This window comes from Coregonus lavaretus (assembly GCF_964263955.1).
Source record: "Coregonus lavaretus genome assembly, chromosome: 16".
Classification (NCBI taxonomy): domain Eukaryota; kingdom Metazoa; phylum Chordata; class Actinopteri; order Salmoniformes; family Salmonidae; genus Coregonus; species Coregonus lavaretus.
In genome coordinates, this window is record NC_140003.1 from 20,793,465 (window position 1) to 20,809,165 (window position 15,701).

Consider the following 15,701-nt stretch of genomic DNA (forward strand, 5'->3'; position numbering starts at 1 on the left):
ACCTTCTCCCATTCCTCCTCTGGATCATCCAGATGGTCATTGGCAAACTTCAGACGGGCCTGGACATGCGCTGGCTTTAGCAGGGGGACCTTGCGTGCGCTGCAGGATTTTAATCCATGACGGCGTAGTGTGTTACTAATGGTTTTCTTTGAGACTGTGGTCCCAGCTCTCTTCAGGTCATTGACCAGGTCCTGCCGTGTAGTTCTGGGCTGATCCCTCAACTTCCTCATGATCATTGATGCCCCACGAGGTGAGATCTTGCATGGAGCCCCAGACCGAGGGTGATTGACCGTCATCTTGAACTTCTTCCATTTTCTAATAATTGCGCCAACAGTTGTTGCCTTCTCACCAAGCTGCTTGCCTATTGTCCTGTAGCCCATCCCAGCCTTGTGCAGGTCTACAATTTTATCCCTGATGTCCTTACACAGTTCTCTGGTCTTGGCCATTGTGGAGAGGTTGGAGTCTGTTTGATTGAGTGTGTGGACAGGTGTCTTTTATACAGGTAACGAGTTCAAACAGGTGCAGTTAATACAGGTAATGAGTGGAGAACAGGAGGGCTTCTTAAAGAAAAACTAACAGGTCTGTGTGAGCCGGAATTCTTACTGGTTGGTAGGTGATCAAATACTTATGTCATGCAATAAAATGCAAATTAATTACTTAAAAATCATACAATGTGATTTTCTTGATTTTTGTTTTAGATTCCGTCTCTCACAGTTGAAGTGTACCTATGATAAAAATTACAGACCTCTACATGCTTTGTAAGTAGGAAAACCTGCAAAATCGGCAGTGTATCAAATACTTGTTCTCCCCACTGTATATAAAATATATTTTGAATTGTTTAACACTTTTTTGGTTACTACATGATTCCATATGTGTTATTTCATAGTTTTGATGTCTTCACTATTATTCTACAATGTAGAAAATTGTAAAACTAAAGAAAAACCCTTGAATGAGTAGGTGTTCTAAAACTTTTGACCGGTAGTGTAGTTCCCATATCGGCCTTCTTTATTTGATTAGAAAACCATTCATATGATGTGACGTGTAATAAAGTGATAATAATATTGATATTTTAAAATATTGTGGTATTAACTTACTTAGCATTACAGAGATAGTTGTCTCATTACCGAAATGTTTGCTGTTAGGACGATCTTCATTGCACACAGAGTTAGTCACATAATAAGTTGCATGGACTAAGCTAATGTTTACTCCTGAACTTGCCATAACAAAGGGGTGAATACTTATGCAACCAAGACATTTTAGTTACTTATTTCTTATTAATTTGTTTAAAAAATTTAAACGTTGTTTTTACATTGACATTATGGAGTGTTTTCTGTAGATCAGTGACCATTTTTTTTACAGTTAAATCCATTTCAATCACAATTTGTAACGCAACAAATTGTGAAAGAGTCCAATGGGGTTGAATACTTATCTGATAGGCAGTGTATCTCCCAAGACCCAATTATTCACACAAAGCCAGAATACATTCAGATTGTGAACAGCATCATTGTTCTGGCTTAATTGCTGTTTTGCATTACATTAAAACCCAAACCGCAGATACGACGGTGTGACTCGACTTCACAACAAACACATCATCACACAATGTTGATACAGTGTTCTCATGGAAACCAATGATTCTTGCCATACGGTTAAAAACCAGTAAAGCAAACACCCATTAAAACTTTGTTCAAAGTTTAGCATATACCACTTAATGATTAAAGTTGGAGACAGTGCACAGTACTTTAAGAGTCAAACAAAATGAGTGTGTCACTTTTGACTGCGCAAATCTGGCCATTCCATTCCCTTTTTCTGACGTCAAAGTCTATGGACTTACTAACCTTCCGAAACTCTTGAATAAAACACCTGGAATATCTGACTCATACAAGTCATTACCCAAAGGAAAACATTTTGTCATTAAAAATATATTGGACTGTGTGCAAATCACTTAATTACATAAACTGGTTGTCTACTGTCATACCTACTGTATACTTGACAAAGCCATAAAATGTATATTGGTAAGAAATTATCCCCGAAGGACTATGATTCACATTTAGAGCACTTAAATTAAACATTTACTGCCGGATATGTACTGTGGCTCCTTTGTTTTCTCACACAATCACCTTGTTCTCCATGTGATTTGTGTATCTGCTCCCTCCCCTTTTTATATCCATCTGCATCCTTTCAGCCCTAATTGCTGGAAGGGTATGTATCACTGGCATGCTATATGGGGGGGTAGGAATGCCATGAGTTGCCCCCTGTGTCTGTACAGCTCAGGGGGGGAGGAGAGAACACAGAGATGGAACCATTTTGTTTTAAACATTTTGTTGATACAATGTGGGATTAAAATTGATTTAATTGTCATTTTTTGTCAACGAGCTACACAAAATACTCTGTAATGTCAAAGTGGAAGAAAAATTATTACATTTGTAAAACATTTATGAAAAACAAAACACTAAAATATCTTGATTAGATAAGTATTCAACTCCCTGAGTCAATACATGTTAGAATCACCTTTGGCAGTGATTACAGCTGTGTCTTTCTGGGTAAGCCTCTAAGAGCTTTCCACACCTGGATTGTGCAACATTTGCCCATTATTCTTTTCAAAATTCGTCAAGTTCTGTCAAATTGGTTGTTGATCATTGCAAGACAACCATTTTCAGGTCTTGCCATAGATTTTCAAGTAGATTTAAGTCAAATCTGTAACTTGGCCACTCAGGAACATTCACTTTCTTCTTGGTAAGCAACTCCAGTGTAGATTTGACCTTGTGTTTTAGGTTATGGAATTCATCTCCCAGTGTACAGTGAGGGAAAAAAGTATTTGATCCCCTGCTGATTTTGTACGTTTTCCCACTGACAAAGAAATGATCAGTCTATAATTTTAATGGTAGGTTTATTTGAACAGTGAGAGACAGAATAACAACAAAAAAATCCAGAAGAACGCATGTCAAAAATGTTATAAATTGATTTGCATTTTAATGAGGGAAATAAGTATTTGACCCCCTCTCAATCAGAAAAATGTCTGGCTCCCAGGTGTCTTTTATACAGGTAACGAGCTGAGATTAGGAGCACACTCTTAAAGGGAGTGCTCCTGATCTCAACTTGTTACCTGTATAAAAGACACCTGTCCACAGAAGCAATCAATCAATCAGATTCCAAACTCTCCACCATGGCCAAGACCAAAGAGCTCTCCAAGGATGTCAGGGACAAGATTGTAGACCTACACAAGGCTGGAATGGGCTACAAGACCATCGCCAAGCAGCTTGGTGAGAAGGTGACAACAGTTGGTGCGATTATTCGCAAATGGAAGAAACACAAAATAACTGTCAATCTCCCTCAGCCTGGGGCTCCATGCAAGATCTCACCTCATGGAGTTGCAATGATCATGAGAATGGTGAGGAATCAGCCCAGAACTACACGGGAGGATCTTGTCAATGATCTCAAGGCAGCTGGGACCATAGTCACCAAGAAAACAATTGGTAACACACTACGCCGTGAAGGACTGAAATCCTGCAACGCCCGCAAGGTCCCCCTGCTCAAGAAAGCACATATACAGGGCCGTCTGAAGTTTGCCAATGAACATCTGAATTATTCAAAGGAGAACTGAGTGAATGTGTTGTGGTCAGATGAGACCAAAATCGAGCTCTTTGGCATCAACTCAACTCGCCGTGTTTGGAGGAGGAGGAATGCTGCCTATGACCCCAAAAACACCATCCCCACCGTCAAACATGGAGGTGGAAACATTATGCTTTGGGGGTGTTTTTCTGCTAAGGGGACAGGACAACTTCACCGCATCAAAGGGACGATGGACGGGACAATGTACCGTCAAATCTTGGGTGAGAACCTACTTCCCTCAGCCAGGGCATTGAAAATGGGTCCTGGATGGGTATTCCAGCATGACAATGACCCAAAACACACAGCCAAGGCAACAAAGGTGTGGCTCAAGAAGAAGCACATTAAGGTCCTGGAGTGGCCTAGCCAGTCTCCAGACCTTAATCCCATAGAAAATCTGTGGAGGGAGCTGAAGGTTCGAGTTGCCAAACGTCAGCCTAGAAACCTTAATGACTTGGAGAAGATCTGCAAAGAGGAGTGGAACAAAATCCCTACTGACATGTGTGCAAACCTGGTGGCCAACTACAAGAAATGTCTGACCTCTGTGATTGCCAACAAGGGTTTTGCCACCAAGTACTAAGTTATGTTTTGCAGAGGGGTCAAATACTTATTTCCCTCATTAAAATGCAAATCAATTTATAATATTTTTGACATGCGTTTTTCTGGATTTTTTTGTTGTTATTCTGTCTCTCACTGTTCAATTTTTTTTTACATCTCCTGATCTTATTTAAGCTTGCCATAACAAAGGGGTTGAATGCTTATTGACTCAAGACATTTCAGCTTTTCAGTTTTTATTAATTTGTAAACATTTCGAAAAACATAATTCCCCTTTGACATTATGGAGTATTGTGTGTAGGCCAGTGACAAAAAAAAATCACAATTTAATCAATTTTGAATTCAAGATGTAACACAACAAAATGTGGAAAAAGTCAAGGGGTGTGAATACTTTTTGAAGGCACTGTAAGAGAGAGAGAGAGCAAGAGAGAGAGAGAGAGAGAGAGAGAGAGAGAGAGAGAGCACATACTAGAATAGAGTTAAACACCTGATAGATTGTGCAAGCAAATACTCACAAACGTTATGATTACAGTTGCACAGGATGTACTAGACTATTAAATCTGGTCTCAGAGTATTTCGTATTATTTTGTAAGTAAATCCTAGACACTCCATATGTTACGTTTCCTATGGAATGTATTCATTTGTGGTTTTCCAACATCCATTTCGTATTATATTTTAAGAATAAAAATGTGTATGATATGTTACGAATTTGCAAAACTTACAATATGTTATGAATTTGCAAAATGTATGATATGTTACGAATTCAATTTTTTTGTTGCTAATGTTAGCTAGGTGGCTAATGCTAGGGGTTTGGGTTAGGGGCTAAGGTTAGGGTTAAGGTTAGGAGTTAGGTTATAGGGTTAGGGTTAGGGGAATGGTTAGCTAAAAGGGTTAAGGTTAGGGTTAGGGAAAGGGTTAGCTTCCATGCTAAGTAGTTGCAAAGTAGCTAAAAAGTAGTAAGCAGGTGAAAAGTTGCTAATTAGTTAAAATGCTAAAGTTGTCCGTGATGAGATTCAAACACGCAACCTTTGGGTTGCTAGACGTTCGCATTATACGCCTACCCATCCACCCCGACCAAACACCCATATTTACACTGCTCAAAAAAATTAAGGGAACACTTAAACAACACAATGTAACTCCATGTCAATCACACTTCTGTGAAATCAAACTGTCCACTTAGGAAGCAACACTGACAATAAATGTCACATGCTGTTGTGCAAATGGAATAGACAACAGGTGGAAATTATAGGCAATTAGCAAGACACCCCCAATAAAGTAGTGGTTCTGCAGGTGGTGACCACAGACCACTTCTCAGTTCCTATGCTTCCTGGTTGATGTTTTGGTCACTTTTGAATGCTAGCGGTGCTTTCACTCTAGTGGTAGCATGAGACGGAGTCTACAACCCACACAAGTGGCTCAGGTAGTGCAGCTCATCCAGGATGGCACATCAATGCGAGCTGTGGCAAGAAGATTTGCTGTGTCTGTCAGCGTAGTGTCCAGAGCATGGAGGCGCTACCAGGAGACAGGCCAGTACATCAGGAGATGTGGAGGAGGCCGTAGGAGGGCAACAACCCAGCAGCAGGACCGCTACCTCCGCCTTTGTGCAAGGAGGAGCAGGAGGAGCACTGCCAGAGCCCTGCAAAATGACCTCCAGCAGGCCACAAATGTGCATGTGTCTGCTCAAACGGTCAGAAACAGACTCCATGAGGGTGGTATGAGGGCCCGATGTCCACAGGTGGGGGTTGTGCTTACAGGCCAACACCGTGCAGGACGTTTGGCATTTGCCAGAGAACACCAAGATTGGCAAATTCGCCACTTGCGCCCTGTGCTCTTCACAGATGAAAGCAGGTTCACACTGAGCACATGTGACAGACGTGACAGAGTCTGGAGACGCTGTGGAGAACGTTCTGCTGCCTGCAACATCCTCCAGCATGACCGGTTTGGCGGTGGGTCAGTCATGGTGTGGGGTGGCATTTCTTTGGGGGGCCGCAAAGCCCTCCATATGCTTGCCAGAGGTAGCCTGACTGCCATTAGGTACCGAGATGAGATCCTCAGACCCCTTGTGAGACCATATGCTGGTGCGGTTGGCCCTGGGTTCCTCCTAATGCAAGACAATGCTAGACCTCATGTGTCTGGAGTGTGTCAGCAGTTCCTGCAAGAGGAAGGCATTGATGCTATGGACTGGCCCGCCCGTTCCCCAGACCTGAATCAAATTGAGCACATCTGGGACATCATGTCTCGCTCCATCCACCAACGCCACGTTGCACCACAGACTGTCAAGGAGTTGGCAGATGCTTTAGTCCAGGTCTGGGAGGAGATCCCTCAGGAGACCATCCGCCACCTCATCAGGAGCATGCCCAGGCATTGTAGGGAGGTCATACAGGCACGTGGAGGCCACACACACTAATGAGCCTCATTTTGACTTGTTTTAAGGACATTACATCAAAGTTGGATCAGCCTGTAGTGTGGTTTTCCACTTTAATTTTGAGTGTGACTCCAAATCCAGACCTCCATGGGTTGATACATTTGAGTTCCATTGATAATTTTTGTGTGATTTTGTTGTCAGCACATTCAACTATGTAAAGAAAAAAGTATTTAATAAGATTATTTCATTCATTCAGATCTAGGATGTGTTATTTCAGTGTTCCCTTGAGCAGTGTAGTTTTAGCCTTAAGTAACCTTCTGTCTTATCTAACCATACCAAACACAACACATACTAATTTGTGTGTACTGATTTTACATTTACTATGTTATGTCTAGTCTATGAGACCAGGCTGGACTATTGTAAACTGTAGGCTGTTTCACATGAAAACAAACAAATTAAAGTGTGGTATAATATCTTAGTACATCGGGTTAAATGGATGCCCGATACTTCATTCAGATGCAAAACCACAAAGAAAACATGACTCTACTGCTGTGTTCAATATAGTACATCTACATGCTACACATCTACAGTAGTCATTATACAGAATTCCATAGAGAGCGCGCATGCAGCGTCATAACAAGGATCACTTTGCTATTCCATTTTGAATTTACGACCCCTTGAAATATCAAAAACAAACATTCAAAAAACGATTTAATAAAACATTTTATTTGGCCTTACTGCTATTTGCCCATACAAACATATTGAATAACAGATTCACTACATGGAACAACAGATAGTCCCCCAACATTTTTTTAAAGGAAGTTTGTTCTGAAATGTCCTATCTCTGAGAGGTATAAGAAAGATCAGTAAACATTTGTTATTTTTTGGACATGTATTTAACCTCTTATTTGTGGCTATAACTAGTAAAGCAAATGGCTCTGAGATTACACAGATCATACATGTAACGTTAGCTAGCGAGCCAGCCAGTTAACTTTAAATGAAAACGACTTTCTGACAAAATTAGAAACGTGTAATATCTGAAAATGTAGCTAGCTAGACTATCTTACCTGTATACATGGATGGATGCTTCTCCTTCTCTGTCACGGATGCCATGATTGCCCTTAGTTTGAAGATGTAAGAGACAGGTGTTGGAGACGTGTTTTCTCCATCTCCTTAGCTATCATACTCTAATTCCATTGATTTCAAAACTCGATCTCTCGGCATGTTCAGCCCACTCATTATCTCAGCCAATCATGGCTAGCGGAAAGGTTGCTGTCTTTTTCTGTGGCTAAACCAACTAGGCTCGTAATTTAACAATTGTATTTGTATTTACAGATGGCATACAAGTTTGTTATTGAGGCACATGAAATTTCACATGTTCCAGAAGGCATTTCTGCCCAATAACTCATTTAGATTTTTTTTTAAAGTTTACGTTCGAATGCCTCTCCTGTGAAGTAGTGACGCGCGACATACGCCTAGTTTCCTGAAACGAGTCACATATGTACAATTTGTTTATGATGTTGACCTGAAACAAGGAAAATTATATAATAATAATAATTTTAGGAAGTTTGTTCTGAAGTGTCTGTCCTATATCTTTGTCACGGAATCAGCCGAGGCTGCTCCTCCTCCTTGCTCGGGCAGGCTTCGGCGTTCGTCGTCCCCGGAGTACTAGCTGCCACCGATCTATGTTTCGGTGTTTGACTTGTTTTGTCCTGATTGTGTACACCTGTTCCCCATTATGTTGTATTGTATTCCCTATTTAACCCTCTGTCGTTCATTGTGTGTTGTGTGTTATTGTATTTCGTCATCGGCAGTGTTCGGCAGGGTTGTTTATTCCTCCTTATGTGGAGATTGTTTTTTCTACTCTGGTTACTTTCGAGTAAAGTACGTTTCCAGTAAGCTCTGTGTCCTGCGTTTGACTTCGCCTACCGCATTTCACCGTCGCATTCTGACAGAATAACACACCTTCATGGAGTCAGCAGGATCGGTGGTGCCAGGTGGATCACTGGAGGAGCGCGTAATCCACCAAGAGGCCATGATCCAGCACCTGGGCACCACCATGCAAGGGGTGATGGACACCTTGAGGCGATGGGAGAGTGGAGGTTTGCCCACACCTCCTCCTACGATACCACCACCATCAGCCATACCCATCGTTCCATCTCCGGAGTCCAGTGGGATTCGGCTCTCCCTCCCGGGGGTTTATGATGGCACTGCGGCCGGGTGTCAGGGTTTCCTACTCCTGGTTGAACTCTACCTAGCAACCATTCACCCGGCGCCCTCGGGATACGAGAGCGTATCCGCCCTCATCTCCTGTCTGTCCGGCAAGGCGCTTGAGTGGGCCAACGCCGAATGGGGTGGGATAGACGCCGCTACGGTCAGCTATGCGGAGTTCACCCGCCGCTTCCGGGCAGTATTCGATCATCCCCCAGAGGGTAAAGCGGCGGGTGAGCGTCTATTCCACCTTAGACAGGGGAGGAGGAGCGCGCAGGAGTTCGCGCTGGACTTCCGGACACTAGCTGCCAACACGGGATGGAATGAGAGGGCCCTCATCGACCACTACAGATGCAGCCTGAGGGAGGACGTGCGTCGGGAATTGGCCTGCAGGGACACCAACCTCAGCTTTGATCAACTAGTGGACATGTTGATTCGCCTGGATACCCTGTTGGCTACCCGCGGACGTCCAGATTCGGGGCCGTCCATTCCATCCCCCAGCACTTCCGAGCCGACCCCTATGGAGTTCGGGGGTGCTGATGCTAGGGAGCCCAGGAGGGAGACCAGGAGGGAGGCCGTCCCCTGCACCAACTGTGGCCGCAGAGGACACACTGCTGGTCGGTGCTGGGGAGGGTCTCCTAGGAATCGAGGCAGTGGGCGACGCACTGATGAGTCATTCCAGGTGAGTAGGCACCCAACTCACCCAGAGCTCTCTGCTGATCATATGTATATTAAAATGGTGTTTCCCGAGGTTTCTCCTCACTCCCAGCATAAGGCGCTAGTAGATTCAGGCGCAGCTGGGAATTTTATCGATCGCCAGTTCACCTATAAGTTAGGGATTCCTATCGTACCTGTTGATGTGCCCTTCCCCATTCATGCCCTAGATAGCCGCCGGTTGGGGTCAGGATTGATTAGGGAGGTCACGGTGCCTCTCCGGATGAAAACGCAGGAGGGTCATGAGGAGATAGTACGTTTGTATTTGATTGATTCTCCTGCGTTTCCGGTGGTGTTGGGGCTTCCCTGGTTAACAGCTCATGACCCCAACATTTCATGGCAGCAGAGAACTCTCCAGGGATGGTCTGATCAGTGTACTGGGCGGTGTGTAGGCGTTTCCGTAGGGGCAACGACGGTGGAAAGCCCGAACCAAGTTCCCACCTTGCGCATTCCAACTGAGTATGCCGATTTGGCTCTCGCCTTCAGTAAGAAGAAGGCAACTCAATTACCACCTCATCGACAGGGGGATTGTGCGATAGACCTCCAGGTAGGCGCTGCGCTTCCACGTAGTCACGTGTATCCTCTGTCTCAGGAGGAGACGGCCTCTATGGAGACCTACGTCACCGAATCTTTGAGACAGGGGTACATACGGCCGTCTACTTCCCCTGCGTCCTCAAGTTTCTTTTTTGTGAAGAAGAAGGATGGGGGTTTACGCCCGTGTATTGATTACCGTGGTCTAAATCAGATCACCATCAAATACAGCTATCCTCTCCCTCTGATTGCTAGTATGACGGAGTCATTACACGGGGCGCGATTCTTCACAAAATTGGATCTCAGGAGCGCGTACAACCTGGTGCGCATTAGGGAGGGAGATGAGTGGAAGACAGCATTCAGTACCACCTCGGGTCACTATGAGTACCTCGTCATGCCATACGGGTTAATGAATGCTCCTTCAGTCTTCCAATCATTTGTGGACGAGATTTTCCGGGACTTGCATGGACAGGGTGTTGTGGTATATATTGATGACATTCTAATATACTCCGCTACACGAGTCCCTGGTGCGTCGAGTGCTTGGTAGACTGTTGGAGCATGACCTGTATGCGAAGGCAGAGAAATATCTGTTCTTTCAGGAGTCCATCTCCTTCCTGGGACATCGGTTGTCCGCGTCAGGGGTAGAGATGGAGATTGACCGCGTTTCTGCCGTGCGTAATTGGCAGACTCCCACCACGGTAAAGGAGGTGCAGCGCTTCTTGGGTTTTGCCAATTACTACCGGAGGTTTATCCGGGGCTTTGGACAGGTAGCAGCTCCCATTACCTCTCTGCTAAAGGGGGGTCCGGTGCGCCTGCAGTGGTCAGCTGAGGCGGACAGGGCGTTTAAACGTCTGAAGGACTTGTTTACCTCGGCTCCGGTGCTGGCGCATCCGGATCCCTCTTTGGCATTTCAGGTGGAGGTGGACGCTTCCGAGGCTGGGATCGGCGCTGTGCTGTCTCAGCGCTCGGGTACGCCACCTAAACTCTGCCCCTGTGCTTTCTATTCTAAGAAGCTCAGTCCGGCTGTCACGCCCTGGCTCTGGGGACTCTTTTATGTTGAGCGAGGGTGTTCGTTTCTATGTTGTAGTTTCTATGTGTTTATTCTAGATCGTTTAGATCTATGTTGGCCAGGATGGTTCCCGATCAGAGGCAGCTGTTGCTCGTTGTCTCTGATTGGGAACCATACTTAGGCAGCCTGTTTTGCACAGTTATTTGTGGGATCTTGTTCCGTAAGGTTTGTTTTGGTGTATAACCTAGGACTTCACGTATCGTTTGTTGTTTTATTTTGATTGTGTATTCAGTACAATAAAATATGTACGGTTATCACGCTGCGCCTTGGTCCGCTTCATCTAACGACGATCGTGACACCGGCGGAGCGCAATTATGACGTGGAGGATAGGGAGCTGCTGGCTGTGGTTCAAGCCCTGAAGGTGTGGAGACATTGGCTTGAGGGGGCTAAACACCCTTTTCTCATTCTGACTGACCATCGTAACCTGGAGTACATCCGGGCAGCGAGGAGGCTGAATCCTCGCCAGGCAAGGTGGTCAATGTTTCTTTCCCGCTTTGTATTTAAGCTCACCTATAGACCAGCGTCCCAGAACGCTAAGGCAGACGCCCTGTCCCGACTATATGACACAGAGGAGAGGTCCATTGAGCCCACTCCCATACTCCCGGAGTCTTGCTTAGTGGCACCGGTGGTGTGGGAGATGGATGCGGAAATCGAGCGGGCGTTACGTTCCGACCCTACTCCTCCACTGTGTTCGGAGGTACGTGCCGCTCGAGGTTCGCGACTGTTTGATATACTGGGCTCACACGTCACCCTCCTCTGGTCATCCGGGTATTGGTCGGACAGTGCACTGCCTTAGTGAGAAGTACTGGTGGCCAACCTTAGCTAAGGACGTGAGGGTTTATGTTTCCTCCTGCTCGGTGTGCGCCCAGTGTAAGGCACCTAGACACCTGCCCAGGGGGAAGTTACAACCCCTACCCGTTCCACAACGGCCGTGGTCTCACCTATCGGTGGATTTTGTCACGGACCTTCCTCCCTCCCAGGGGAACACTACGATCTTGGTCGTTGTGGATCGGTTTTCTAAAGACTGCCGTCTCATTCCCCTGCCAGGTCTCCCTACTGCCCTACAAACTGCTGAGGCCCTGTTTACACACGTCTTCCGGCACTATGGGGTGCCTGAGGATATAGTGTCTGATCGGGGTCCCCAGTTCACCTCTAGAGTCTGGAGGGCATTTATGGAACGTCTGGGGGTCTCGATTAGCCTTACCTCAGGTTTTCACCCCGAGAGCAATGGGCAGGTGGAGAGAGTTAACCAGGATGTGGGTAGGTTTCTGAGGTCATATTGCCAGGACCGGCAAGAGGAGTGGTTGGGATATATTCCTTGGGCAGAGATAGCCCAAAACTCCCTCCGCCATTCGTCCACTAACCTTACGCCTTTCCAGTGTGTGTTAGGTTATGAGCCGGTTCTGGCACCTTGGCATCAGAGCCAGACCGAAGCCCCTGCGGTGGCCGAGTGGTTTCGGCACTCGGAAGAAACTTGGAACGCTGCGCATGTCCATCTGCAGCGGGCCATCAGGCGGCAAAAGGCGAGCGCCGATCGCCACCGCAGTGAGGCTCCGGTGTATGCATCGGGAGACCGGGTCTGGCTCTCGACCCGAAACCTGCCCCTTCGCCTGCCCTGCCGGAAGCTGGGTCGGCGGTTTGTGGGGCCCTTTAAAGTCCTGAGGAGATTGAACGAGGTATGTTATAGGTTACAACTGCCCGTTAATTACCGCATTAACCCCTCGTTCCATGTGTCTCTCCTCAGGCCGGTGGTGGCTGGTCCACTCCAGGAGAGTGAGGTACGAGAGGCTCCTCCGCCCCCGTTGGACATCGAGGGGGCTCCGGCATACTCAGTCCGTTCCATCTTGGATTCGAGGCGTCGGACGGGGGGCCTGCAGTATCTCGTGGAGTGGGAGGGGTACGGTCCGGAGGAACGGTGCTGGGTCCCCAGGAGGGACATTCTAGATCCCTCCATGTTGAGGGACTTCCACCGGAGTCATCCGACTCGCCCTGCTCCGCGTCCTCCTGGCCGTCCCCGAGGCCGGGGTCGGCGCACGGCTGGAGCCGCGCGTCAAGGGGGGGGGGTACTGTCACGGAATCAGCCGAGGCTGCTCCTCCTCCTTGCTCGGGCAGGCTTCGGCGTTCGTCGTCCCCGGAGTACTAGCTGCCACCAATCTATGTTTCGGTGTTTGACTTGTTTTGTCCTGATTGTGTACACCTGTTCCCCATTGTTGTATTGTATTCCCTATTTAACCCTCTGTCATTCATTGTGTGTTGTGTGTTATTATATTTCGTCATCGGCAGTGTTCGCGTGCGGGTTGTTTATTCCTCCTTATGTGGAGATTGTTTTTTCTACTCTGGTTACTTTCGAGTAAAGTACGTTTCCAGTAAGCTAGATATAGAGATATAAGAAAGATCAGGAAACATATATATTTTTTACATGTATTCAATCCCTTATTTTTGGCACTAAACAGTCTCCATATACTGTACACTTCCATTCATTTTTTCAACTGGTACCGGGGGACCTTCAGACGAGTCTTGTGAAGCCTGTGGGCGTCCTAGAGAAAAACAACCAACATGTACGTGAGAGTCCCAGTGGTCATATTAGTGTGTAGCCAAAACTGTTCGGACGCTACAGACAGAAGTTGGCAGATCTGCTGTATCGACTTCAGACGAGTCCCAAGTCGTTTGTTGGGGTCGTAGTGCAAAACAGAGAACATAGAGGGGTCATAATAGTTGGTAGGCCAAACCATCCGGACGCTAGAGACGATTTTGTGAGCAGACCAATTTTCGGGATGTCTCATGGTTTGACAAACACCACTCTAGCTCTGTCACCTTTCACCGCAGATGCAGAAGTGCAATAGGTGGATGCGGTGGAATGAGATGCATCCAATGCAAAAAAACAGATATCTCCAGCTTTAACTGACAGGTTCTTATGTGGATTTTTTTATTATGCTAATTCGATTTCCATGGGGGCGTGGACATCAACTTTAGGGGGTTAAAAGTCACTCAACAGTGGCTGGGTCTCCTTAGGTGGTAAAACCATGTGATGAGAGACTCTGAATTGAAGGGACTCTGTTGACTATGAGGGCTGTGCCTTACGTCAGTGCAATCCCATGAAAGTTATGGTTGGTGAGTGCTTTTACACCACAGACCCAGGATAACTCCAAAATAAGGATAGCTCTTTCATTGAGGGATGCATCCTACTTACATTAATGCAATTCCATTAAAGTGGGAGAGAGCACCTGGAGATTCCACCTGGATTCCACCTGGAGTGGAAATGTTTTAGTGAAGCCTTTTACCTTACCAGGGATTCCGATAACTTCAGGAAGCTGTTTCAGAAATTGGAGGATTTGAGAGGGTTCGGCAAGGTGGGTGTGCGTGCGCATGCACGTGAGTATGTATGCTGGTGCATGTGTGTGTGCCCTTACAAAAAAAACACATGAAAAAATCATATGTGAAGAAAACACAGGGTTTTCGGAAACGTGTGAACACGTGTGAACAAATCACGTGAAAAATGTCACGTGAAAAAAATAATCACATTCGAACGTTTCATATGCAAAATATTCCCATGTTTTTCCCACATGTGAAAAAAAAAATCCCCATGTGAAAATCTTTCCCCCACAGGTTCACCACTTCCAGCTACATCTGGTCTCCCTTCCAGGAACCGACTAGGACGACCACGCTTAACTTCAGAGGCAAACCAGCAGTGGGATGCAGGGTGCTATATCGCTCGAATGAATTGGGCTAAAACTTGCAACTGGAAAAAAAGGCAGCACAAGCAAAGCCAGGGAAAATTGCAGGAAAGAGGAAGGCATTTTATTGAACCGTGCTATCATAAAAATAAAATAAATCACTGAATATTTTTTTTTTGCATTTCCTTGCAATATTTTGTTTTGCTATCAGTACTTTGGGGTTTATGTTTTGCTTCAATATCATTATTTTTGTTTGCAATACTAAGAATGTTGTCCTCGACTTCAGAGGTTTTGCTTGATATTAATGGCACTAACTTAACTCACTCACTAGAGGATTGCACTATATAATAACATTATTACTCTATTAAAGTTGTTTAAGCAATCCTTAATTAAAACATTAACAAAGCGTTCTCCCTGCCACAGTTTCAGTAGCAGCTGAGGGATGGGTCTGGAGAAATGCAACCACTCTCAAATCCATAGACTGTAACATAATATCTTATGTTTCACCGAGACGTGGCTGAACGACGACATCAATAACATACAGCTGGTGGGTTATACACTGTATCGGCAGGATAGAACAGCAGCCTCTGGTAAGACAAGGGGTGGAGGTCCATGTATATTTGTAAACAACAGCTGGTGCATGATATCTAAGGAAGTCTCGAGGTTTTGCTCGCCTGAGGTAGAGTATCTCATGATAAGCTGTAGACCACACTATCTACCAAGAGAGTTTTCATCTATATTCTTCAAAGGTGTCTATTTACCACCACAAACCGATGCTGGCACTAAGACCGCACTCAATGAACTGTATACGGCCAAAAGCAAACAGGAAAACGCTCATCCAGAGGCGGCGCTTCTAGTGGCCGGGGACTTTAATGCAGGTAAACTTAAATCTGTTTTACCTAATTTCTACCAGCATGTTAAATGTGAAACCAGAGGGGGGAAAAAACTCTAGACCACCTTTACTCCACACACAGAG

At 45.7% G+C, this 15,701-nt stretch overlaps 1 protein-coding gene across 1 annotated transcript in view; it reads left to right on the plus strand.

The window, feature by feature from the left end:
* Positions 1-14,705, plus strand: part of LOC311143430 (transmembrane protein 163b-like) — a gene marked incomplete at both ends in the record, with an annotated part of 117,358 nt that extends 102,653 nt beyond the window's left edge. The window contains one exon of the mRNA XM_084179250.1: positions 14,658-14,705. Coding sequence (XP_084035376.1) covers positions 14,658-14,705 — 48 coding nt within the window. The remainder of the gene's footprint in view (positions 1-14,657) is intronic.
* Between the last annotated feature and the right edge of the window lie 996 nt (positions 14,706-15,701).